The 16,821-nt window shown below is 35.9% G+C and overlaps 1 protein-coding gene across 1 annotated transcript; it reads right to left on the bottom strand.

The window, feature by feature from the left end:
- Positions 1–357: 357 nt before the first annotated feature.
- On the bottom strand, positions 358–13,603 carry tna (tonalli). Its single transcript, XM_068774990.1, has 11 exons — positions 13,238–13,603; positions 12,540–12,689; positions 7,653–7,782; positions 6,542–7,298; positions 6,325–6,457; positions 6,027–6,237; positions 5,582–5,916; positions 5,128–5,275; positions 4,600–4,941; positions 4,144–4,341; positions 358–3,388 (listed from the first exon to the last, which is right to left on the bottom strand). The coding sequence occupies exons 3-11, from the start codon at positions 7,749–7,751 to the stop codon at positions 3,227–3,229; spliced, it is 2,385 nt and encodes a 794-aa protein (XP_068631091.1). The 5' UTR covers positions 7,752–7,782; positions 12,540–12,689; positions 13,238–13,603; the 3' UTR covers positions 358–3,226.
- Positions 13,604–16,821: the final 3,218 nt, after the last annotated feature.

Below are 16,821 nucleotides of genomic sequence, written 5' to 3'. Positions count from 1 at the left end.
GCGAAGCTTATGCATCGCTATAAAATAACGAAAATGCATAGAATTAAAAGTTATATTAAAAGCTCCTGAAGTCTAAAGTTTTCAGTATTTATAAAGTAATTATATTTATTTAAGATCCTAGTAGGAATGGTCGGCGTGCATTAGGAAAGGCATCGAAAAACAAAAATTGACAATGTTAACATTGAGAATGCGAGTTTTGTTTTCTTCCAGAAAATTATGAATATTTTCTTTTAAACGATTATTTAATAAGAATTTAAATTTAAGATTACTGCTGCGGATAGTTGCTTATTAAATTTTTAAACCAAATAGATATGACAAGGTATGTGTAAAACAAAAATGGGCAAATTTTAAGTTCATTTTATTTTCAATAACATAAAAATGTTATGTTTTTTTTCCATTTTATACATTTCAAAATGAATTTCAGTGGGTATGAATCTGTTTACTAAAATGTTCACAATAAGTCAAACAATTTATACTACAGTACAGTTTGGTTTTGCATGAACTCATAGTCATGATGGTTTCTCGTCTTATTTAGAATTTCTTTTTTCACTTATTTCCAAATGCTGTATTTTACATTTGAACGCGCAAAAACCTACTATACTTCACAGTGGTTTACAATAATCAACAAAATATATTGTAAAATTTTACTTGTTTGGATGGATCATTCGGTTTTATTTTTGTATTTCATTTTAGTGTTGATATGCTAAATATTATAACATTATTCATTCGATATAAACAAAAATAAATTATTTACCTCGTTTAGGTAAGGTTGTAAAAATACTATTTGGTCTTACAAAAATTATTACCGTGATCCACCCAACAGCAATATTCACTACAATAAATAGAACTAGCTAACTGGAATTGAAGGTCCCTTAAAAGTATGTAAATTTAGGTAAAAAGCTGTGATCAACCAATCTCTCTTGAGGAATTTCAATTGTTGTTGTGTTCGTTCAATATACCTCCAATATGTCATAATAATTGACCACGGCTTTTTATTACACTAATTTTATTGTTTCATAATAGTTGACTAACTCTAAAGAGGCGTCCATATTCATAGCATGAAGAAAAGATGCGCAAAATCACCAATTTGTACATAAACATTGAAAGAATTTGACAGTTCATATATAAATCTAAGTAATAATTTGATTTTAAATTCTTTATCAGTAAGTTACGACTGTTATTTTTACATCTAAAATTAACAAAGTATTGGTGATTGACAATTTTAACGGGAACTTAATTCCATTTAGAAACTTCCATGATCTTCGACAATCTTTTGCTGCACCTTATTAATTTCTAATTTTACTTATCAATCGGATTTTATTTATGAAATAACTTCTAACGCGTTAAGGATTTGTCATATTTAAAGAAACAAACATTTGAAAATATGTGAAACCAGTTTTCCTCTTTTTAATGCTCATCATTAAATATTTTTCAAAATAAGAAATATTTGTGTTAAAACAAATTGCAAGGTTAATAGATACAGTAATATTGCTTTTCGATTTCATTAAATAAACGGTATCGTGAAAATAAATAAACATTGTATAAAATTTAGATGAGCATAGATTTCTGTTTAGATCTGTGAACAATTGAGGAAAGTTGTATGTATGTATCGGCGCGAAAATGTGTGGAATTCTGTTAAAGTTTTTCGCTAGTCTAGATGATTTTTTCATGAATTAAACTAAATCGGTAACAAAATAATTTTAACTAACCTCTGAAGAATAATATCGAAAATTACATTTGAAATGAGTAAAATATAAGGGTCGTAGAAATTTGAAATCATGATTATAAACAGTCATGGTTTAAAATTTCTTTTGATTTACTCAATAAAAAAGTATAATTAATTAGGTAGACTTTCTGATAAATTCTTGTGATAGCGTGTAGAAATATAGTGATGTAAAAATTATGATGTAATAACCATGATTGCTTCAGTTGAAATATATCACAAATTACGTTTGCGCGCCGGTACAAAGAAAAGTTGTATTATGGTGTCTGTATGTACATGTAAAACCATGTGTAGAATTTTATTTTAGTAACACTACACTAGAACTGGCCGTCATATAAGTATCTGCCATGTTTTCCTAAATACAACTAGGTAATATAATATGCTTAAACTAGACTCATATTTACAAATAATACAGTTACTCTTTATATAGAAATTAAAATATATTTCTATCATTCTTCGATTCACATAACGCAAAATAATTTAAGAGAGTTCATTTTTGCACTCACATTTACAATATAGGTCTGTAACTAGCTTGTTACCATTTATATTTTGTTGATTTGAAACAACTCATTTAGAATATATCACCCAATAAGCGAGTAAGACTATACTCACGAATCTTATCATACGTTACTTAATTAAAAATGCAGAATATGTGATAACGTCAAGGAATATATTACAATGAACGGCAATTGAACATTATAGTCCGCTCGCATCAAATAGGAACTATAAAATTCACAATGCCTGTGCGGGGTTGGCCGCAGCTAAGCTATATGTACAGGCCCCGGCCTTATCCGCTAGCACTACCAAACAACTAGCACAAATAAAACTCTTTTCTATTTACAACCCGGACAACTATAATTCTTAAAGAAAAGACAAAGAAGGACTTTAAATCGATTGTAAGTATTTAAATTGAATTTAAGAAGATGAATTAATAATTATTGTAAATTTGTGTTACAGTTTATGCTAGAGTTTAGAATATAAGGAGCTGAGTGGCGCCACCGTGGCGTCCGTGCGAGGAACTATACATGCACAACACCGCAGCGTCCGGCTCGCCTCAATACTTTATCTTTACAAACCTATTAAATGTACTCCGGCACCGTTGTTTCGACAAGCGATGCCCCCCTTTGTGACGGCGTTCAGCGTCGCAGAGTTCAACATTATGGCCCTTACAACATTACAGAGATTCCGCTATTTCCTGCAGCTGCGACGCTCAACGCCCTTACAAATGGAGAAGGAACTAAAATCTAGTATCACAATATCGGGCTTCACTAGCTCGAACAGTTGCATCGACGTCGCACTACGTGCACAGACGAACGAACACCAGTACCTAAATGTAACCAGCAACGTCCACGTCGTATAGTAACGTCTTATAATACTCGGCGATTGTACTAAAACCTCACCGTAAAACCATTTAAGAGATCAAAATACAGTTGGGGTCACAAAGTTCACATCAACTACAGGTTAGTTCGCTCAGTTTGGGTCCCACGTGAGGAGGCTTAAGGCTCACTCAAATAACGCTAATAGATCATCAGAGGAAGGCGCTCGCGGAGGGTGGGAGCCCGCTGATGAAGACGAAGATGGCGGCGTCGCGAGAAGTTCGCCCAGGGCGGGTGCATCCAGGTACGAAAGTAGTTCCATTGGATCTACGTTCGTTTCGGGAAGCAACTGGAAAAAAAATAGTTTATTAATAATAGAGAATAACAATTTTTGTTTTAGTCCTATTATGTTTATTTTTTGTTTTGTCAAGAAACTATATGTTGTTTCAATTTTTCGTAAATTTTAAAAAATGATTATAAACCTTGTTTTAAAGTCACAGAAAGATATTGTGAGGAATTGATAAAACTGACAGTATAAATAAAATTTAAGCATCCTTATATCATTCCAAAGATAATATGTAGATATTTGTAATAACTTTAAACATAAAAAGAAAGAAAAACTTAAATTTTTAATCGATCGGTTTCCTCATCGTATTTGTTAAAATAAAAATTGACTGGTTAAATAAAAAATAAATACGAAGCTTTATATAAAATGGCAGCGGATGCTTTATATAAAACACATTCGAAAAGTTAATATAAATGCTGGAAAATAAATAAGAACCTTAATTTTTATAAATTTTTCTGCCTCAATCTCTATTGAATTAAAAGAACAAAGTTTTTAGCTATCGCTGTTTCAAATTAAATAGAAAACAAATTGAGACATTATTTACAGAGCGACTTTTTAGAAAAGGGTAAATTATCTTAATTTTAGGCTAATGGCAGTTATTCCTTATAGAACTAAATCATCTAACAAAACTCGAACTAATGCATCGAATAGATGGGACGGTTTGTATGGGAAATATTAATATTATTTTTTTTACAAAACCTTGAACGTAATAATAATTAAAAATACTTCACTTTAATAATAATTTGCTTAAAACTTACATTTAGGTTATCGGTGCCTTCGCCGTCAATAACGGCGGCGGGGTCGAAGTTGAGGTCCGCTGGTATGTCAACTTCGTTGAGTGGATGGCCCACAGAAGGCGGACCCGGTGTGTGACTTGAGCCGGGCGTATGAGCTCCTCCACCGCCCGGTGTGTGTGCTGAACCAGGCGTGTGCGGCGTGTGAGGCGTGTGTGGCATCTGCGAAATAGATTTATTAATATACTTCATTTTTAACACTGCTTTGGTGGCATTTATATATTCCGCGAACTGGATGGTACATATTGAGAGCTACTAGCTTAAACCTTGTTTTTATAAAATAAGTTTAAAATCTACCTCAGGAGCTTTGACCTAGGCCATTACAGATTTTTTTACCAAAAGGCCGCCGAGCTCACAGGTCAGGCAGGTTATATGTTGAAAACATCAATTTAGTTTAATTATAAAAAAAAAATAACTTACCTGTTCATTTAGACTCTTTTCCATAGCGTTAAGTGGATCTAACGAACTGACACTTTCATTCAAATGTGAAAGAGGCCCATTGCCGGCAAATTCATTGCTCCCTGGCCCATTATTCATGGCAAATTCATAATTCTGATTATTTGCACTGGGATTTCTATTCTGTGTGCTATGGTTGTACGATGAAATCATAGAACCACTTGCGATGGTGTTCATGTCGGGAGGTAGATATGGCGAAAGGGCCTGATTCATATCCCAGTTGTTCATTGTAGGCATGTTCATTGAACCTGGCGAGACTGCTTTGCCTCGTTTTCCTACGTTATTTTCACTGCTGTCGTCTTCTTGCTAAAAAAATTATATTTGTGTTACAAATGTATGACTATTATGACAAAAACTGAAATAAAGTATTATAAGAAAATATTTTAGATTAAAAGTATGCAATATGCATATTGCAATGAATAACTTATAGTTAAGGAGAAATTTAAAAAAATATGAAGGGCACAAGTAACAAAGTTACAAATATGAATTTACCTTAATTCCTGGGTTTACAGAGTTTTTAGCTGCCTTCCAATTTGCTCCACTGTCAATAGTTACTTCGTCAACATCTGATCCATTAAGTGTATTGAGTATACCCCACATATATTGATCAACCTCAAGACCTTCCAATTGAGCTGGTTTACTGAAATGTAATTAATAGACATTAATCATTGTCTACACTAATTTTAACAATTTTATAACTAAATTCATTGTTTTAGACGCTTGTTAGTATATATAGGTATCAAGACTATAATATTTTTATAAAACTTAAATATTTTCGGGTAAAAAATAATTTTTCTGTTGGTAGAAAATATATTTTGATCACGTAAGCTAAAGTGCATTTGCAACTACAAGTTACTACAGGGAGTAACCCTATAGTACAAATTGCAAAGTTTACGAAGGTATACTGAGTTGAGAAAGTGTTAATATAGTTTGTTATTGTACTCACTTGCATACTGGACATCTCCATGAGCCTCTTTCGCAGTTTAGTTGTAAATAGGACTCTAAGTCAAAGCATTGTATGTGCTTGCATTCATGTCCACGCGCTGGTAGCGTTATTTTTTTGAAGGTAATCGGACATTTTAATGAAACTTTCAGAGCAGTTTGTTCCACACTGTCCCTATCATTGCCCGTGTTAGATCCGTTGTTGGCAGGCGATTGGTTGAAATTCATCTTGATTTTCGCGATACAGTGATCTGCTGTGAGTAGTCGTTTTCTTAATAATCCTTGTAAAACACTGCGTACGCTCGGCCGGTGTACTAATTGGAGTACGAAGAGATGCGACTAAAAAATTAAAAATACATTAATTGCATGTTTTTTTTCTTAACTTGTTCGTGTTTAGTTTTGTTACGATTTTGTAGCAAACTACTTGATAGCTATTTATATGTACTTACACAACAACAGGCGGACACAGTAATCTGTATCGTGTTCCTCCCGGGCTGGCACACTTCTTTCAGGTACAATGGTTTATGTGATGTTTTGTTCTCGCCTCTATCTATGACTAATGGTGTTGCGTTCACTGACACCTGAACACTCGCAGGCCAGTTTGTATTCATCTGCCGATCTTCATGGTGGAAGCATTTCAGTTGTAACTCAAGGTCCGATCTGTGAAGAAAGATATTATATTATAAATACAATAATTTTCCTTGATTGTAACACTTGAATCTATAAAATAAATATTAACAACATTACCTCCATATTAAAGTTGAATGGACAGTGGGTTTTAATTGGAATACATGATTGCTAACTGCTAAATTATGCTCTAATCTAAAAGGTGGTAAAATAATACCATCTCTCACAGGGAATGTTAACCGGAGCTCGTCATCTGAAAATAAAAAGTGAACATTAGATATGTTATCATATTTTACACAAGTACACATTTAAATTAATTTGGATATGATTTTCTTACTTTGCATGCCCATCGGTGGTTTGAGCTCGTTGAAATGGGGTTTAACATCAGCATTGGGACTGATATAGGGCGGCATACTGCTTGCTGGTGTTAGCGGTGGAGTCGGGTTGCCAGGCACCGGACTGTGCTGGTAGGACATGCTCGTCCGCATTGCAACTTCTTGTGCGAATTGCCCGCTATATTGTCCTGCGTATTGTGCATTTGTAGTTTGGTGCTGAGGAAACTGGTTCGGTACACCCCCATTGAAATACTGTCCTTGATTTGAGTAGGGTGGTGTCGATTGTCTCATACTTCCTCTCATTGCTGCGCCAAAGTTACCAGTGGGTCCGAGGGCCTGCTGAGGCGGATACTGGGATTGGAAACCAGGTCGCCCGCCATACCCGGTGGGGTATTGAGGCCCAAAACCCGCTTGCCCTCCCATATACTGCGGTTTACGCTGTCCCATAAGCATTGTTCCTGACGGATAAGGCGCGTGTCGCCTCTGATATCCTTGGCTCATTTTGCCGGAACTGGCCATTTGTCCAGGGCCCATTTGCGAGGACATCATGTTGGCATGCATACCCATATTTGCCATTTGCGCCATCGGATTCATTCCGTTCATAGCTGCATTCCCCATCTGTCCCATACCGGTTATTCCGTTCATACCACCGTTTCCCCCCATTCCCATGCCGGTCATTGCGGGGTTGTGGCTGCGCTGTTGGCCGTAGCCGTTCATCGCGCCGTACTGGGGATTTCCCATTGTCATGTTGTTTTGCATCTGTAAATAATTGTAAACAGTTGTAAATACGGTCAAGATTTAAAATATTGGCTTTTGAAAATTGGTATATTTGTCTATTCCATGTAGGGGTGGAATTTGTAAAGTTCAATCATCATCATATTAGACATTAGCCGCTCACTGAAAGGTATTTGGGCTCCTGCAAAGGTCGCCACGGTGACCGGTCTTGCGCTGTCCGCATCCTGCGTCTTCCCGCTACCTTAACGAAGTCGTCGGTCGACCAAGTAAAAGGGCCAACCCACACCGTGTCTACTGGTTCCAGGTCGCCACCCAAGAACCTTTCGGCCCTGACGGCCATAGATTGTTTTCAGTACGTAAAAATAAGTGAGTATATACCTGCGAGTAGGGCTGCGAGTCCTGCATCGCGGCCGTGGTGGCCGCGGCGACCATCGCGGCGGTGGCGCCGAACTGCGCGTTCTCGCCCCCGCCGCTCATCGCGCCCGGACCGCCCGCGCACCCATAGCCACTGAACAGATAACATTACACCTTATCAATTACTACCATCTACGCCAATATCTACTAAACATAACATATTACATGAAAGCTAAAGATTCTTTGAAATATTTTTTTTTTTGGAATTGGTATCCTAACCGTTGCTTCTCACTATATATATAATAACAGATTATTTATACGCTTTAATTAAAAAATCAAATTTCCACAAGATAGCTTAGTCCCTCTATTTCTTAGTTCTTAATATTAGTTTAAAAGTTTATCATTACATTAATCTTATTATAGCATTCAGCAACAGTTTTTTGTTAATCGAAATTTGTGGAAATTGGTATCTCCTTTCAATGAATGATATTATAATGAAAACATTAAAAATTGCTAAACATAAATTTCACAAAGAGCATCTTTTGACTTTCGGGTCGGCTTTTCTCAGCAGATCAGCATTCTGAATTGGTTGATGTGTCATGTCTACGTGAATAACGATACAGTGAACTTTTAATTTTTGTGGACATTACAGCGGCTATTGACTAAACTATCCCTTATTAGACGATACTCCGTAGTTAATAATTAAACTCAAACGATACCATCATGGTACAGTTTACAGATTTGGATATTTCTCAAGGTTAAAACAGTGCCCATTTATGCTAACCTATTTAACATTAACGTGGCTTAATGAAGATGTAAACTGATTGAATTCTTACATTATTTTGGCCCATTATTAGGTCAGACATTAGGGCTTCAAAAAAACTAAACATAATAAACTAAAGAAGTTTATCGCAAGTATGTCGTGTGAATGCAAGTACGTCATCCGTCGACTGTCGTCATCATTGAGACACGAAACGGACAGGAACCACAAATGCATATGTACTCGCGTTAACATGTGAGATTAGATTTTATGGAGCAAAAGGTTTTCTTTAGCATAAATTATTTTAGAAAAACAAACGAATCTAGTTAATTTACTTTTTCTTTATTAAATTTAATTCTACATTTATAGCTTGCTCATAAAAAGATATTTTTAGCAATTTGAGTAACGTCAAAACGTATTCAGAGACAGACGAAATAGTTGGTTAACCATTAAATATCCCGTGCCTTTAATAAGTGTTTATTATTGAATGATTTAGCAGCAAAATTGATTTTTTTTACCGATAGGTATAAAAATGTGAAATCAATCCGGCAATTTTATTTGATTCGCGATACGAGTAGTTTCTATTCTATTGCAAGCGGCCTTGCAGAGTCGAACATTTTACATTCCACACGTTAACGCTTCGATTATTAATAAACACGGACTCAATATTCAACCCAAATTCTATTGGCACAAGATATTTTTTTAATACGCGCAGAGATTTTATTATTTTGACGAACAATGAGAGAAAAAATCAATATGGACGTGTAGTGAGTGACGCGTTGTTACCCCTGTGTTTCTCTCGGGATGTGTTTGATTTTTTGTATAGCACCGGAGTGGGAGAACGATTCATGTGAACTGCTTTTGGGGCCAATTCCCGAGCCTTCTCGGGGCCCTTTCTAATAATTCCCTTTCGACAAATGCTCGACAAACACTCGCACGAGCTACCCATTGTTGTCGGCGTCCCCGTAGTGGTGCAACAGTATTGGGAGAGCTTTGTCGGAGTATTATTTCAATGAATCATTTTCAATATTTGCCATATTACCATGTTTTTATTAAATCTAGGTTTTGTAATTGAATATATACAATAAATGTTCAGGAATCTTTATTCTAATGATCTGTAATTAACTTTTCATATTTCACTCGTAAAAACTACCGGATAATAGTTTAACTGACACTTTAAAGTCGAAAACCAATAAACACGCGAGTCAACAGCGCTTCGACGTGGCGTCTTATTCATCTACGGTGCAGATGATTTACAAGGGTCCTTCCTTAGGTAAACTTCGCCCGACCTGCACTTCTTTTTATAGTTTTGTCTGGACCTTTTTTCTTTTGCCGACCAAAATGTGTAGCCGACAAAAAACCTTGTATTCTGTATCCTGATGCACTTTTTGTAAAAGTGGTACCACATCCGAATAATCACTTACGGTCCGCTCAAAATATTTGGGTTTTTGAATGTAAGCGTTTGGTCGGAGCTCCTCTTTTGAACGAGTTCGTGGAACGTTCTTTTAACATACACATGTTCCTTTGCATAAACGTATATCTATCTACATTTCGGCAACGTGAATATTTATTTTATTGTAAAGTTTTGAAGAATAAATGAGAAGTGAAATTGTAATTATTTAAAAATCGCTGTCATACTGAATTAACTGACTGAACATCAGCCAGAATTTAGTGTCAATAGCAAGACGCGCGTTTTTCGCTATGCGAGACGGCTAAATAAATTAATATAGATGACTATGTTGCTATTTTGAGAAGATGGAAGATGTTTGGCATACTATTGAAAGATAGTCTAGAGAAACGCGTAGGAATTTTGATACATAGGCTGTAGTTAATTTTGGATTGTTGCGTGCGCCCGTTGAGCTCTTAGCTAATTGGCGTTAAAGATGACGTCGTTATCAAATCGTCTTTTAAAATAAATCTATTAAGCAGAACAAATGAACACGTATGCAATTTTCAAACATTTAAATAACGTCTTTTTTAATTTTATTGAAACAGTTTTAAAAACTTTTTTTTAGATAAAATAAAATACTTATTAGATTAATAAATGTGTATATATTCTGTTCATCATATATAATCTTTATCTAAAAATCATTAGTTCAAAGAAATCGAAGCTTTGTTTCAATAAAATAAGAGTTAAATAAGGCATTAATTGTAAGCCTTCTATAGATTACTTTCGTAGTAGCGTGAAGCCGTGGCGTGTACCGCCCCTGTTTCGACGACAGTTGGTCACCCCTATTTAAATATCACTTCACATTGTGGCTTGAGTGCGCATTTGTATACCAAATAATACAATTATAAAAACTACTGATACGATATTTTGTACAGTCATAGTTGTGATTTTTTTTAAATATTTGCAACATACAAATGTATTCAAAATTATTATTTACAACTTATTAGGCTATTATTGCAGCAACGATAATACCTTATCAATGTTTTTTTGTTTCTAATTCGTTACATCGTCAATAATAATTGTCTTTGTGCGACTTCTATCTCACTTTCATAAATTGCCGAGGTCGGGAGAGAATGAATCATGATTTAAGAAGCGAATTCCGGGGGTTACAAATGGAAGCGAGCGCTCTGGGGTGGATACGACACAATACTAGGGAAGGGTCGACTCGCCGAGTCGGCTGGCTTAGGGTAAATGGGACGGCTCGCGTCAATATGGGGGCTTTATTACGACACTTCTGATAATAATTTGTTTCCCTGTGATAAGATTACTACAGATCTTCTAACGAGTTATTTTAAATAATAGAAAAATATTGTTTAGTTGTTATTAATGTATTTTTTCAAAGTTTGAATGAAAATTAGATTAACAACGAGTACTAAATACTTGGTCAATCCGTTCAAGTCTATTGAGCACGTGGTAAAATCCTGTTGTCAGTACGTCCGCCCCCGGGCGGTTTGCCCGTTGAAAACTGACATTTTTTCCCACGACTACTCACAAGGTGCAATAAATCTATTATTATTACATAAATATCATACCATATCAACCAGTTAAAGTTATGGATTTTAAATTTAGATAGACGCGACTTTTGTTTACACATTAGTTTAATTCACTATTTTGCTGACTTCACGTCGCAGAAACCCTCGAAGTAGAGTGGACTTCCTGCGCTCTGTTCACACAATCACGCTTTCAATTCCCGTTTATTATTATTTACTTATTGGTTTTGAATAAAAAGCGCGCCGCCATCAACAATATGTCGACTTTAGAGGTGACTACGAAACAAAGCCATTGAACAACTCGACATAGCACCTGCTTATTTTTAGTATAAAAAAGCTGTTTAAATTAATTGTATAATGCGGTTGCAATGAATATTTACCAAATAATTATTATGTTATATACTACGTAAATAAAAAAAATATTTATAAGCGGTTTAAATTAATTCAATGAGCCTACACTTATTTGATGCGCTCAGTGTTAATAATTTGTTTGTTTGTGTTTATTGTAGAGCTAAAGTGCAGTCACCGCTTGCATTCTCATCGTACGGTAATGTGAGTGAGCCGAGCTGTGTGCGTGAACGTTACGTGGTGCGAGTGCGAGTGCGAGAGCGTCAGTGTGTGTGCTAGGCGCCGAAAGCGTTTGTGCGTGTGAATGGAGAAACATATTTCATTTCTTTCATTATAATTGTAGTGATGCGCGGGCGGCAATGTCAATTACTGGTGTGCATTAAGTTGCCATAAGATTATGGGGGATTTTCGCACCGATCGATTGATTTATGCATATAGTTTTTTTTTTTATTTTCACAATTATAAAGGTGTCACTTTCGCAGTCTGAATATTATAATTCTAATAAAAAAATATATTTCGTTTTATTACCCGTTAGCTACGATAAGGTGGTTAAAGGTAAGCGAGGCACGTTTCAGCGTTTTGTTGAAATGTAAACAAACTTGTTCCGGATAAGATAAAAACAGTAAATGCTTTAATAGGTGTGACGTTACGTTGACAAATAGATATTTGTCGCGTATATTAATTATTAGTAGTGAATAAAAACTTAATTGCAGAATATTATTTTAATCATCAAACACTATTTAGTGTGTTTTGAGAAGTCTTAGCTTTTTTGAATATATTACAGAAATAATATTACACAATTTTTTTGGAGCTGCTGACGGTTAAATACTTTTGTTAATAGTTTTAATAATAAAAGAACTCACCTATGCGCGTTAACTCTGTATCCTATGGTCCCTTGCAGAGGGTTGTGTTTGCCAGTATCGGGAGCCTGTGCTCCCGCGTATGTTATATTATTCCCCGCGTACCCAGCCGTATTAGCAGAGTTCGCCGTCCTGTCGATTCAAATGCACCTCCTGAAACACCACGTATCCCGATGTAGTCTTAAAATTTTCACAAAGTTTCGTCGATAATTTTCTAGACGTCCATATTCATTTCAAGGCAAGCGCTGGTTTCATTTGTTCACAATCAGTTTTTATGTTATCGTTTGACGAGAGTTTCGGTCAAAACTGTCGTAACAAAACGTCAACAATCGATGAAATGTTCATCGTGGCATCTTTAATTCCTTTTTCGATTACGTTGTTCAATTATACCATGAATTATTTATAAAATATAATTTATTCAATCTATGTCAATTTTTTTAAATAAACCAACACTGATTTCACTTTATATATATTTTACACTTTCTATTTTTGTAAATAATAGTTGAAACGTAAAAATATTTTTTAGTAAAATTCTTTTTCAGGTAGTTAAAATAGCACCGATGAACATTTCATTTTTGACCCATCTTGCGATCAGCTGTGTTGAACCATCTTCTACTATTCATTTGTAGCAGATAATTGTTTGTATTTTTAAATACGAGTGCTGGTAGTTTTTTTATATGCGAATATTGTTTCCAACACACCTTTTAAAAAAATTTCGCGTCTTTTAATTCACTTTCATATCATGCGATTAAAATTTATGATCGATGAAATAATTCAATCCACAAATATAGTCCAAAATCCAATTTTTGCACTTTGCAATCCTTTTTATGGGCCACTGCACTTTATTTACATTCAAAAAAATGTTAAATAATCACTTAGCACAGTTTATAGAAATCCAAATCCAACGTACAATTTTTGCACCTATCACTGTGTTCCAACATTTGATAATAAATTAATTATTATCGTTCACTCACGAGTCCGACTTTGTATTTACCGAAACATCATAGACGTGTAGTGCGAGCGCCGACGCCGACGTCACTGACATCAAACAACCACACATTCGACCGTCAAAGGTAACACTGGCTGGTGAGCCGGCGACGGTGAGTGAGAGGTTGCGCTGCGGGGCGCTCCCACCCCGCGCGATGTTGCCAGCTCGCCGCGATAAAGTGGCGCACCCCCGCGCGTCCCGCTCTACGTCGTCTCGGCACTCGGCGCTCGGCTCGGCTCGGGCGCCATCGTGTTGTGCCCCTGCCCCGCCCGCGGACTCGACGTTTCACGTAACGGTCCTCAATCGAGCGCTTTACTTCGAGTGCGATAGTTGGAGCGAATAGCTCTGCCGATTATGACCGCTTTCATCACTAAAATCATTCATTGTTCATTTATTTTTCTTCACCGATAGCCGTATAAGTTTATACATAAATATATTTAAATAACAAGTAGTTTAATTAATCATTATTTATATGATACTGTATCACTCTTGTGGCAAAATTACAGGCAACGGTCGCGGTCGGCACTCGGCAAGCGTCTGTCTGCGTTCAGGCATAATAATTAACAACGATAAACAATGGGCATGTCGTCCTCTGGACGCTACCTGCGCATGACGATAGAGGACGAATGACTCGTTCAGCGACGTCCTCGCTTGTCGTTACCTCTGCGTTCTCAAAACAATTTTATTATATTTCAAATTTATTGTAATCCAATGAAACAAAATGTCAATATGAAAATATTGTAATTTGCGTCGACTTCACGTAAATATATATACGCACTGATAAACACGAGGGTTGCGTATGATTTCAAAACCCAGGTTAGCACCTCATTGTTATGAGCAGGACGACACCATTAGCTAAACGCCCCGTTTTCGTCAGCAATTCAAAAAATATACAGTAATGGGGCATAAATTAAAAAATGTAACGTCTATTATTTTATGTAAACTAAAAATCAATATGCCTTTATTGAAGTAGGCATTTACACGCCGTTTTGAATTTTATGAATCTTTTGAATCTTATTTTAACATTATTAGTGTTAAGCTACCATCGGCTCGGAATGGTAATCTGCTGAGAAGTGCTAGTTTAGAAAATTTAGTTGCCCTTTTTGAATGAATTTCATTCAAAAAGGGCAACTAAATTTTCAATGTAATATCAACCATGTAAGTAAGTCAACAAACTAAGTAACACACATTTCGATCTAAACTATCGAAAAACTCTAGAATGTTGCAATAAGATATTTCATTTAATAACATACCTTTATTTATAGATTTAAAACTAAGAAACGAATTCATAATTTAAATTAGAAATTGTAAGTACATCGGAGAGTAGTTTTGTTATATATTACATTAATCTATTCATAATGGCGGGCGGCGAAATTTCGTTACTCGGTTTGTGTTGGTCTGTCAGCTGGAAAGTCGGGAAAGCGGCGCACGCGCCATCGCACCTTGTCCGCGTTCCGATGCGTCGGCAATGTCACCGTATATTGTATTTGATTTAAAACAAAAAAAATCCATAACAAAATAATCATTGACAGATAACAAAGTTCATGAGAATTTTATTCTTTTTTTTCTAAATCAATATCATGATGACGATATTGAATAAGAAAACCACTACAAGGCCACCCCCAAAGATCGTCACTATGATCGTTTACGCGCTGCCCGTATCTAGACTCACCTACGTTTCGTCTATTGATTCGTGGCGGCCACACGTGATCTTTCCGGTCCCCACGAGCGATGTGCCCCTCCCACTGCCACTTCAGACGGGCTATTCTTCGAGCAAAGTCGGGGTGACTGGTTCTCCTCGCATCTTCTCAAAAAAAAAAAAACGAATCAGAATTCAATCACGCAGTGAAGCTTTTAGCAAAGGCCTCCCCAATGCTCTTATTACATATACAACTTATTTAGAAACTACATGCAAAAAATGTTTATTTATTCATTAGACAGGAAGAATATTTTTACCTCGTTTAAATGACTCTTTAAAAAATAATACGTGTAAATATAAAAACCCGTGATAATTAATACACGTTTTGGTCGCCTTTCTCCGGCAGTGCTGAAAATCTTATCATTTCAGATAATACTTATGACGAATGGTGCGTGATAGTGCGTTATATTCTAAGAGCACGTACTACCGTCTCTACTTACAGGTTGGTTATAATATTATTCCATGTATACAGAGACATTGCGTGATTAAAGACAATACAAAGAAAATATATAACAAAGATAAGTAAATACCTCAAGAGAGACTCTGTGAAACGAAGTGGTTGTTGAATGTAGTAACATTGCACTGGTTTGGCTTTCGATATCTTTATTTTTATTAAAAAATGATTTCTCTACATAATCTTCTACATACATAAATCATGTACTAGTTACTCGTCGTACGCAGTATATAGAGAATATTCAATTTAAAACAGCCTAAACGAGAGAATTAGATAGTTTTACTTAAGTAAAGAATAATCGTAGTTGAAAAACTAAAAAATTCGAATTGTGCAGTAATGAAATAATTTTAATGGTTAAATAAAATGACATCATAATCATCACTATCATCATTTAAGCCGTATGGCGTCGAGTGCTGGACAAAGGCCTTTTTCTTACATTTCCTATAGAACCTGTTGGAAGTGGTCTGCATCCAGCGTCTTCCGACAATCCTATCAATGGCGCCTGTCCACCTTGTGAGTAGACGTCTTATACTGCGCATGTCGGCGCGCGGTGTCTACTACAGAACTTTGAGTCTGACTCCTACAAAAAAGTCAACCGAATCGGTTCGAACCTTCTCGTTAGCCTTAAAATAAAGGTTTACAACCTACAGTAATGATTTACGGCACTGAAACGTGGTCTCTTGCTTTGGACTTCTTTGGCAAGCTCACTGTCGCCTAACGAGCTGTCAACATGGCTATGTTCAGGATTTCTTTGCGAAATCGAACTAAGAATGAGTAGATCTGAAAACGAACGATATTAACAGACAGCTTATTGCCAAGTTGAAGTGACGTCATAATATTATACAAAAATGATCATGTCCTCCAAAAAGTCTCTATCGTACCTCTTGGTACAATTTGGATAGAATTTGTATATTTTTCCCCAAAACTGAACTTATTTAATTATTTTCCTATCACAGTAGCCGATTTGTACTACACACAATGATTGTACAAACTACTACCAGTCATGTATAGTAAAGAAAATGTTTAAATTCAAATCTCCTCGGGTAATAGCGATTGCTTTAACAGATACCTGTATCAAGATACAGAAGTGATTTCTGCTACCGTGAAAATATGTTCCTTCCCCAGGCGAGTCCAACGAGAAATT

Source organism: Battus philenor, unplaced genomic scaffold, assembly GCF_028537555.1.
Source record: "Battus philenor isolate CCGP_79_NKW_IND1 unplaced genomic scaffold, ilBatPhil1.0.hap1 SCAF_8, whole genome shotgun sequence".
NCBI classification, from domain to species: Eukaryota; Metazoa; Arthropoda; class Insecta; order Lepidoptera; family Papilionidae; genus Battus; species Battus philenor.
The sequence above is the reverse complement of the archived record's forward strand: the minus strand, read 5'-3'. Positions and strand labels throughout refer to the sequence as shown.